Source organism: Heloderma suspectum, chromosome 2 (genome assembly GCF_057233095.1).
Source record: "Heloderma suspectum isolate Gila_16-S chromosome 2, 16-S_ref, whole genome shotgun sequence".
Lineage (NCBI taxonomy): Eukaryota > Metazoa > Chordata > Lepidosauria > Squamata > Helodermatidae > Heloderma > Heloderma suspectum.
This window is the reverse complement of record NC_139459.1, coordinates 407,077,826-407,088,487: the sequence shown is the minus strand read 5'-3', so window position 1 is coordinate 407,088,487 and position 10,662 is coordinate 407,077,826. Positions and strand designations below refer to the sequence as shown.

Genomic DNA, 10,662 nt, shown 5'->3' with positions numbered 1-10,662 from the left:
GGCTTCACATAGATGTTAAATAGCATCAGGGAGAGGATGGAACCCTGTGGCACCCAACAAGTGAACAGCCACGGGTGTGGCACCTTCTCTCCCAGTGCTACCCTCTGGTACCTGCCAGACAGGAAGGACCGGAACCACCGTAATACAATGTCTCCAATGCCCATCCTCTCCAGGCAGTCCAGGAGGAAAATGTGGTCAATGGTATCAAAAGCCGCTGAGAGGACAAGGAGAACAAGGAAGGAGCATTCACTCCTACCCAAAGCCCTCCTCATGTCATCCACCAAAGTGACCAAGGCCGTTTGAAAATGAAATATCTTTTTTTAGGTGTGCTGACCAGAACTGTACACAGTATTTCAAGTGTGGTCGCACCACACATTTGTACAGGAGCCGTATGATATTGACACATTTATTCTCAATTCCTTTTCTAATTATGCCTAACATGGAGTTTGCCTTTTTTATATCAGCCGCACATTGAGTTGATATTTTCATCAAGCTGCCCACTGGTACCAGTTCCCCTCTACTCAGCAGTGGTTAGGCCTCATCTGGAGTACTGTGTCCGGTTCTGGGCACCACACTTGAAGAAGGATGCAGGCAAACTGGTGAGGGTTCAGAGGAGGGCAACAAAGATGATCAGGGGACTGGAAACAAAGCCCTATGAAGAGAGACTGAAAGAACGGGGCACATTTAGCCTTGAGAAGAGAAGGCCAGGATCTCTTCTCCATCATCCAGAGTGCAGGACATGGAATAAAGGGTTCGAGTAACAGGAAGCCAGATTCCGGCTGAACATCAGGAAAAACAATGGAACCAATGACCTAGGGAGGTTGTGGGCAATCCCACACTGGAGGCATTCAAGATGAAGCTGGGCAGCCATTCATCAGGGATGCTTTGACTTGGGACTCCTGCAATGAGCAGGGAGTTGGACTCGATGGTCCTCTTCCAACCCTACTATTCTATGATTCTATGATCAGGGTCTTGGTAAAACTACGAATCAGATTTAGACTTTTGTTTTTGTCACAAGATGCTCCTTTGTATTCAGCTCAGGCCTCAGTACAATAATGTAGCACTTGGGAAGAAAGATGCATCCCAGTAACCCAGCACTGGAGGCCAAGATGGAGAAGACTTGCACGGCCACCATGTATTTCCCCTTCGTGCTTAGGTAGGTGGGCACAAAGGACACCCAAACGCTGCAGAAGACCAGCATGCTGAAGGTGATCAGCTTGGCTTCATTGAAGGCCCCGGGCAGCTTCCGGGCTAGGAAAGCCACCGTGAAGCAGATGGCAGCCAGGAAGCCCATGTAGCCAAGGGCAGCATAGAACATGGCGACAGAACCTTCATTGCACTGCAGGACGATCTGTCCAGGCTGGGAGTGCATGTCAGAGTCAGGGAATGGGGGAGAGAGGCCCAGCCAGATGGTGCAGATGACAACTTGGATGCTGGAACCAGAAATGACAATGGAGTTGGCCAGACTCTTCCCCAGCCACCCCCTCGCCCTGTTCCCTGGCTTTGTGGCCAGGAAGGCCAGCACCACAGTGATCGTTTTGGCCAACAGTGAAGAGACGGCAACGGAGAAGATGATGCTGAAGGCTGTTTGTCGGAGGAGACAGGTCACTTTCCTTGGCTGGCCAATGAAGAGAAAGGAGGAGAAGAAGGAAAGCAGGAGGGAGACGAGGAGAATGTAGGAGAGGTCCCGGTTGTTGGCTTTGACTATTGGGGTTTCAAGGAATTTAATGAAGATTCCTAACACAAGGCCTGCGGTTAAGGACAGGAATAGGGCCAAGGAAGCCAGGATGATCCCCAGATACTCTTCGTAGGACAGGAAGGTTGCAACCTTGGGCATACATCCATCTCGGTCCTGGTTTGGATGCTGATCGCCAGGACACTTGGTGCAATGGCCTGAATCTGAAAGGCACAAGAGTCACATCTCCCTTCCGTCCTCAGCAGTCTCTGTGCTTTTACTTTCCCTCCAGCTGTTGCTGGGGGGTGACTCACGGCACGCCTTGATTTCACGCAGGGCGCAGGCAGGCCTGCTGGGCCTCCCCCTTCTCCCACATGAACACGCCACAGTTGGTGTTTCGTGTGTTTAAACATGTATATGTTTATACTGCCAAGCGGAACTACGAAGAGATCACATCAGACTTTGAAGCTCTGGGAAGGAAACTCAAGAACTTTGGGGCCCAGATAGTTTTCCCATCCATCCTTCCAGTAGTTAGAAGAGGGATAGAAAGGGAATGAAAAATACTCTGGGTGAATGACTGGCTACGAAGGTGGTGCCGACGAGAGAGATTTGGATTCTGGGACCATGGGCTATACTTCCTGGAAGATGGGCTGCAGAAAGGGAGGTGGGGTTGCACTGTATGTGAAAAATACATATCTCTGCACAGAAATACAGGAGGAGGAGCTTGGTAGCCCCATCGAGAGCATCTGGGTTGAAATAAATGGAGCAAAGCATAAAAGGAACCTGGTGGTCGGAGTCTACTACCGGCCACCCAATCAAGGAGAAGACAAGGATGAAACTTTTGAAAAGCAAATAGCCAATGTTTTAAGGAAGCATGATGTAGTAGTAATGGGGGACTTCAATTTCCCCGGTATTTGTTGCGAGACAAATTCTGCAAAACATGGCCCCTCCAGGAAATTCCTGACTTGTGTGGCGGATAACTTCCTCCTACAGAAAGTAGAGGAAGGAACTAGAGGATTGGCTATCCTTGACTTGATCCTAACCAACAGAGATGACTTAGTGGATAAAGTAGCAGTTACAGGAACTCTGGGGGAAAGCGACCATGTTGTACTTGAGTTCTTGGTTCTAAGGGGAAAAAAAGCCGAGTGTAGTCAAACGCGTACCCTGGATTTTAGGAAAGCTGATTTTAATAAACTCAGAACAATGATCAGTAAGGTCCCATGGCAAGCGATGCTGACGAGAAAAGGAGTCCAAGATGGGTGGGAGCTTTTAAAAAAGGAAATTCTCAAGGCACAATCACAAACAATTCCAACAAGAAGAAAAGGTGGAAGACAACAGAAGAAGCCAACGTGGCTTCACAAAAAGCTTAGGGATGACCTGAAAACAAAAAAGGACACATATAGGAAGTGGAAAGAAGGCCAAGTAACAAAGGAAGAGTACAGGCAGGTAGCACAGAATTGCAGGGATGGCGTCAGGAAGGCTAAAGCTGCGAACGAGCTGAGGTTAGCGAGGGATGCTAAAAACAACAAAAAGGCTTTCTTCAGCTACGTGCATAATAAAAGGCAGAGGAAAGAAATGGTGGTTCAGCTATTAAATAAGGATGGCAAAATGATAACAAATGACAAAGAAAAGGCAGAAGTGCTCAATTCCTACTTTGGCTCAATCCTCTCCCAAAAGAGGGTCTATGACCCCCCTGGCAAAGGCGAAGTACAGGCTGAAGGGGCAGGATTGCAGCTTGTGATCAATAGGCATATGGTCAAGGAGCACCTAGTGACTTTGAATGAGTTCAAATCTCCAGGGCCGGATGAACTGCATCCTAGAGTAATAAAGGAACTGGCAGAAGAACTCTCAGAACCGCTGTCTATTCTCTTTGAGAAATCATGGAGGACGGGGGAAGTGCCAGATGACGGGAGGAGGGCTAACGTTGTCCCTCTCTTCAAAAAGGGTAAAAAGGCAGAACCTGGGAACTACAGACCAGTCAGTCTGACATCAATCCCTGGGAAAATTCTGGAGCAGATGATAAAGGAATCCATCTGGAAGCACCTTGACAACAATGCCGTGATTACTCGAAGCTAACATGGATCTGTCAAAACAAGTCCTGCCAGACAAATCTGATCGCATTTTTTGATCAAGTCACCTCCCTTGTAGACCGTGGGAATGCTGTAGACATCATATACCTCGACTTCAGCAAAGCTTTCGACAAAGTGCCCCATGATCTCCAGATGAGCAAACTAGCTCGAAGTGGGCTAGATGAAACTGAGCCTTGCGGTACCCCACTCGTTGCCTCTCCCCAGTTGGAGAAGGTCCCATTGATAAGCACTCTTTGAGTCCGATTCTGTAGCCAACTGTGGATCCACTGGATCGTTGTTTCATCTAGCCCACTTTGAGCTAGTTTGCTGAAGTCGAGGTATATGATGTAATACATAATATAATACTTTGCTCTGTGGCCATGGATGTGATCTGTGATTTAATGGTGCATTTGTGGGGACACTTGGTTAAAATCCAGAGGATATATGTCTTGAATCCCCTTTTGGGGGTCCATCCCAGCTCTGAGAACTATAGGATCCATGCCAGTGATGTGGATGTGCTTTGCGATTCCGCTGAGACTTTGGATGCGCTACTTGTAAAATCCAGACGATCCCGCCGGATCGGTGCCCGCGTAAACGGTTGACGCCATGATGTGAAGCAGCAGATCTGGGGCTCTCAGCGGTGCATACTTGGACACAGGTGAGTTCTGTGCCTCGACTGGGGCTGGGGGCGAGTGGGAATCCAGCGTAAAAGGTCAGAGGATCCACGTTGGGGTGGTGGCTTGGGTACGTTCCTCATAAAAACCAGGCGGGACCAGGAGGAGCCATGCCTTGGACCCAACTTTTTGCACTGCTGCGGCCAGCAAGTGATGGATCTCTGCTTTTAGCGATGGAGTCCAGGGAAGCACTGTGTGCTGTGCTGTCACGGCGGCTGGGGCATCCTCCAGGTAAACACCAGGAGGATCCATGAAGATCCCCGCCTCAGGTCCACGTTTCTATGCTGCTGTGGCGCTGACTGGTGGATCGCTGACCTTTCTGGCTCAGCCCATGGAGGCAGATGTGCCCTGTGATTTGATGGTGGTTTAGGGGGGTATGAGGATATGACGTCCTGAGGATCCGTCTTTGATTTCATAATCTGGCTTTTAATTTCTTCCCGATTCAAAGTGCGGGAGACACATGTATGCTGGTGGTGCTGATCCCTGCCCCATCCACTACGTCCCCCCCCCGGTCCAACTCCAGTTCTTGTGAGACACCTTGTGAAACACATCACAGCCGGTGCAATAAAGGATCCGCGTTTAGAAATGGCGTGAAGAAAACCTTCACAGGACTTGTCGTTTCCTTCAGACTCACCCACCTTCCTGGGCGGAGATGGTCCCTTCCGCGCAGGGGATACAGTCGTAGCAGCAAACGGGCCTTCCTTCCTGAACCGCCTTGAGGGATCCGGGGCGACAGCTTTCCACGCACCGGGAATGCGGCACCGTCTAAGCACAGAAGCAAGGACCATCGAGGAAAAAACGTTAGGGCCAATTTACGTCGAGAAACTCGACAGAGTTGGAAAGGAGCCAGCAGGACCTCTGGGGTTTAACTTGAAGCCCATAACTAAGCTTAAAGACGGCAACTGCAGGAAGTGCCCCTCGCTTCCCAATCCCCCGCCCCGGCTTCTACTCCCCTTCCTCTCGGGTTTCCCTGGCGACAGAATTCAAGGGACCGGTCCTCTTCGGGTCCGTAAAGTGCCATGTACACTGGTGCTGAAATATTGTCAGCGCCAGGTAACCCGCAGCCTGTATTCACAGGCAGTCCTTCTGCCGCGCAGCTGGGAAGCAGAGGCGGGCAAAGGCTCCCCTCTGCGAGCTCCTGAAGAGCGGCTCCTGGTTGCTGCCCCCAGCGGCGTTCGACAGCCTGGCGCCCCGGAGTCTGTGGCCTTAGTAGAGGTGGAGGGATGGAGAGAAGAGCACTGAAAGGAAAGGCGTGATTCCCCCCACCTGGTTGAGCCACGTGGGCCAGAGAATGGCGTCCTGGTCGAGGGTGAACGTCAGGCCTGGGCGTCCCCGTCTTTCCATACCCCCAAATTTCACCCTGACGACGGACTTATTCGGAAACTTCACCCAGTTCACGATGTCAAAGTCGGCTGCCAGGTCCCCGTTCTCATCCAGATACACGCCGTCCATGGAGCGGTTGTAGAACTGGGGGTTTCTCAGGAAAGGGTGGAGCTGGAACGGCAGAGGGAACACCGGCATGGAGGAGACAAGACACCACGGTCGATGCCTCGGTTCTGCCCATGTCGCGCCCGGGTCTCGCCAGGCTCGGGGCTGGTTCAGACTCAAGTGGCTGGCTGTGTCTTCCATCATTTGCGGGGGACCTGATTTCATCCCCGAGCGCCCTTTGGCTGCCCTCTCGGAGTCTGGGGAGGCGAAGCCATCGGACACGCACAGCCAGCTCATACATACGGGTGATTCCTGGGTTGTCTGACCCAAGAATCGCCGCGGCCAGGCGAGAGTGAGCCAGGGAGTGGGTGACCCTGCCGCCTCCATGCGCGCGCTGCTTCCGCTCTCAGTCAGCCCCCCGAGTGGTTCTCGCGAGGTCCAGGCCTGATTATCGCCTGCAGCCCGGGCCTGGTCTTGCTCTCAGGCAGAGGGGGGCCGGTCAAGTCATGGGGCACATTGCGGACACCGTGAAAAGGCAGCAAGGCGTCGCGGATGTAACTGAGCCTGCCGTCCTGGGCACACTTACCCGGGAGTGTCTTCGACGGAGCTCGGTAGGGTTCGCCTTACACGGATTTGCCAGATACGTTATATTTCTAGTGTGAGCTTGGGAGAGACACTGAATGTCCTGCCTCAGGCATCAGATTGTGCAAGGTGAGTACAGAAATGCTCCCAGCACACAACTGTTACCTTCTTGACGTGCAGACAGCTACAAGAAACACCGCTCCGTATACAGCTGCCAACATCTCACCGCCGCCGTACAAATTCCTGATGTGATCACAGCTGGAATCCTGCGTCCAGTTCTGGTCACTGCCCCTCAAAAAGGATATGGTAGCGCTGGAAGGAGTGCAGAAACGGGCCACCAAGACGATCAAGGGGCTGGAGCATCTCCCCTGTGCGGGAAGGCCACAACTGGGCCTGTTTAGCTTAGCAAAAAGGCGAGTGAGGGGAGATTATGCTGTAAATACGGAAGTTTAGCATGTGTGTAGTAACTGGAAACTGTGGAGCCCAATACTGTCTCCAGTTATTATGGGTTGGAGTTTAGACTCCACCCCTTCAGCTTGTGTTTGTGATTATTTCCCTTTCCTGTTTCGTTCAGTGTTAGCCCGTCCCTCAGTAAACAGTCTCTTGTTGTTTGGGCCTCCAAGGGAGTACTCTGTCTCATGTATGTTACATAACTGAGCACTTAGCAATGTGCTTTGGAGAAAAATCTGAACGTTTTGCCTCAGACATCATGGAATTGTACTCGTTGATTTAAAATAAAATGTTCCCACTACAAAACTGTTATTGGTAAAAACATGCAAGGCGCACTTCTGCGCATGCCGGAAAATAATGGGTACAAGTGCAGCTCGGCACGAGACGGGGCGTCACCAGAAAGATTAGGGCTCTCCACGCCTGTCCAACACTGCCAGGACAGGAGCCACCCAGACCCCCAGTGAAGGGTCTGGCGTGACACCCATGGGCACTCCTGCAGATGGAAGAGGGGGGGACACGCCCCAGTGGAGCCCGGGAGGCGCCCAAGTAGCTGCCCAGTCAGGCAGCCAGAGGGCTCGGAGAGAGGCACCGCTGTTCCCCCGGCCCAAGGGAGCTCCCGGGCAGAGTGCGGGTAGGTGGGTGGGGTCCTCCTCTGGGGCGGGGGGCACGAGGAGTGGGCCCAGGCAGCACAGAGGGGTCGGCCAATGAGGGGCTCTGTTAAATCCAGCATCTCCCCTCATTTGCTGATATTCTTGGGTTCTAAATCCAAGGCACTCAGGCTGGAACCGGACAACGGACCGTCACAGTCAGCACAGCTATCCGAGACGGGAAAGGGAGTACCTGCCATGGCTGCAGCCTCTGCACGTCCAGCCTGCCTCCCCCCTCCACCGCCCTCCTCTGGGAGCTGGACGAAGAAGCGGCATCCAAGGCTCGGGCCACATCCTGGATGGTGCTGTAAATGACGTGGTTGTCTAGGGACAGGAACCTCTCCAGGTCCTCCTGGGGCAGGAACTCCAGGTCCTCCTTCTCCCTGCATCTTGTCCAGCCTTTCACAGACCACGCACGCTTCATGTATGAGCAGCTAAATGCCTTCACCCCAAACTTTTTGATAGGAGAGAAAAGGGATCGAAAATCAGCGTATTTTGTCCGTCTCTTTGTCTGGATGAAGAAGGAAAAAAGACCATGGATGTGTTGGAAAGATACTTCGTGAATCAACTCCAAGGTGATGTCCCACAAAGCGGTTGTGATCCAGACTTTCCCTACAACAGGTTTCATCAACATTTTAATTACTTTTTGCATAATGTGTAATCCATTTAAGAAGGAACTCGTCTCTGCACAATAAACAAAAGTGTTGACTTGTCCCCAATTCTGCAATGAAGATTTATGGAGCCTTGCTTGCTGTGTAGTCAGTCCTGGGATGGTTTGCGTGAAAGCAACACAAATACCGTTCCTGCTGAGCTCCGGCGTCAAGGTCTTCACGCATCTCTCTCCGTTGTCGGTGTCTGGAGCGATGAGACCTGTCATTGTCCACCTGAAATGCAGGAGCAGTCTGACAATCCCCGGGTACTGGGTTCCTTCTTTGGGGACCGTCGGGTAGAAAAACGGGAACTGAGTTTGATCACTCAGAACGTGAGAAACAAAACCATAACTGACCTGACCAAGGAAGGAAGAGAATGTTAGATTGTTTTGCACTAAATTTCAATTCTCACTGGGCATTTCTGAAACCTGGCCAGATTATGCCTATTAACTGGCAATTATTTATAGATGTTGCACAACAATGATGCGAGCATTGGGAAAAAGGCGGGATATAAATAAATACGACAACAACAACAACCACTCCAAAATCAGGCCCAAATGTTGAAAAAGAAAAGTGGAGACTGACTGGTTGTTCTCAGTACAATGACCATTTCTGGCACTCCCCGACGGCCACCTGGTAGCGCCCATGGTCCGTCTTCCCCACCCTGGAGTAGCAGATAAGAAGGGTAGTATCGATTGAGTCAGTCCCCTAAGGGGTGAGGTGCTATAATGCTTTAGATCAAGCAAGTTGCATAGATGTGCAAATGCCTTTAATGTACTCTGTAACTTCGTTTTTGCTTTTAGAGAAAATACCTGCATTTGGGGCTATTGTTCCTGCCACGTGAGAGTGTGAGCTTTCTACTCCTCTTAGTCACCAGTGCCTGTGCTTCGGGTGTGCTGGACGGATTGTCCTATATGCCACCCCAAAGCTGCAGTAGCAGCAGCCTCCCTTGTACCAAGATCAAGATGCAGTGACTGCGTGTGACTGGCAGTGGAGAGTGAGGGTTGGCTGAGGATCATCTGGAATATTCTGATCACTCTGGAGGGGACCCCACAGGAGAATGAGATTCAGCCTGCAAACACCCTCTTCACCTGTGGGATTTTGTGGATGCCCAACATGGTTGAAATCTGGATGGCAATGTCAGAGTCAGCCCCTTCCAGAACAGCCAGTGGCGGATTCCATCTGCCACAGCTGTAGTTGGGAACATTCGCCTGGCCAGGAGACAGCAGGTCTAGCAAAGCGTCAGAGGTCATTCTTGCCTCAAAATAGTCGTCATGGATGTTGTAGCCCAGGGTGAAGTTGGGTAAGAACCTGGGATTCTGGTTGATCTCCTGAACTGCAATCAAGAAGGACAGGATCTTCCAGTATTCTGTGTCTGCTCTAAAAACAAAAAAGCAGAAAAGGTGTCACATAAAGAAACAAAACTATGCAGTTGTTGCTTCTTTGACATCTATATCTCTGTGTTATGCTTCTAGAACTTTCCTCAGGCTAACACTGAACCCGATCCAAAGCCAGAAGCATGATAGCCGGTTCCCACTTCACGGCTGGTGTGGTTCTGTGGGCAACAGAAGGTAGCCGACTTCCGGGGACAAGAGCCACGATCATTTAAAAAACATCCGGGGCAGCTGAGTGTCCCAGTGCTGGAATTAGGCATGTGCAACCCTTGGACCTGAGAGAGAAATAGTGACCCACCCGGGGGGGGGGAGGATTCAGGTCCATTCCATGGCTGGGCATTGCTCTAAGGCAGCCTTGCTCAACCTGGTGCCCTCCAGCTGCTTCGGACTACAACTCCCAGCATTCCTGGCCATTGGCCAAAGCTGAAGTACAAAACATCTGGAAGGCGCCAGGTTGGGGAGGGCTGCTTTGCTGGTCTTTGATTCTTAAGAGAAGGTGGGGGCTGTGCCTGGATGTGGCTGTGTTAAAATAGAACAATCCGCCTCTAAGTTAGGGAGTAACTCAGTGAAGAAACCTTTTCCGGGGTGGTGGTGGTGGTTGTCATGACCTCACCAGAGTTGCCATCTCTTCTAGCTCCTCCTGACGTAATTTGCGCTGCATCTGAGTTTTCTGCTCTGAGATCATAGAATAGTAGGGTTGGAAGGGGCCTACAAGGCCATCGAGTCCAACCCCCTGCTCAATGCAGGAATCCAAGTCAGAACATCCCCAACAGATGGCTGTCCAGCATCATCTTGAATACTCATCTGGAGTACTATGTTCTGGGCACCACACTTTAAGAAGGATGCAGACAAACTGGAGAGGGTTCAGAGAAGGGCAACAAAGATGATCAGCCTCTCAGTCGCGCGACACCCCTGCAACTGAGGATGTGCAGACTGGAAGGAGAGAGGCGGCCAGCACAGCAAGAGAGCCTGGACAGGGCTGGGAACCGCCTCCCCAGCCGCAGAATGGCGCTGGGTCACCCCTGTGGAGCAACGCAGCAGTCAGCAGGAAAACCTAAGAGGGAGAGGGGTTCCAGAGGGATGGGAGGTACTG

At 51.5% G+C, this 10,662-nt stretch overlaps 1 protein-coding gene across 1 annotated transcript; it reads right to left on the bottom strand.

Annotated features, from left to right (window-relative positions):
* Nucleotides 1-994: 994 nt before the first annotated feature.
* Nucleotides 995-5,870, bottom strand: LOC146356781 (vomeronasal type-2 receptor 26-like). Its single transcript, XM_084830294.1, has 3 exons — nt 5,685-5,870; nt 5,057-5,183; nt 995-1,899 (listed from the first exon to the last, which is right to left on the bottom strand). Exons 1-3 carry the CDS (start codon nt 5,868-5,870, stop codon nt 995-997), a joined length of 1,218 nt encoding a protein of 405 aa, XP_084686420.1.
* Nucleotides 5,871-10,662: the final 4,792 nt, after the last annotated feature.

Excerpts from the sequence above, each read along its gene's own strand:
- LOC146356781 (XM_084830294.1), bottom strand. The coding sequence starts at position 5,870 with ATGGACGGCGTGTATCTGGATGAGAACGGGGACCTGGCAGCCGACTTT. Across the intron at positions 5,184-5,684 it reads GGCCCACGTGGCTCAACCAG|ACGGTGCCGCATTCCCGGTG; the intron begins GTGGGGGGAATC and ends TTCTGTGCTTAG. Across the intron at positions 1,900-5,056 it reads GACCATCTCCGCCCAGGAAG|ATTCAGGCCATTGCACCAAG; the intron begins GTGGGTGAGTCT and ends TGTGCCTTTCAG.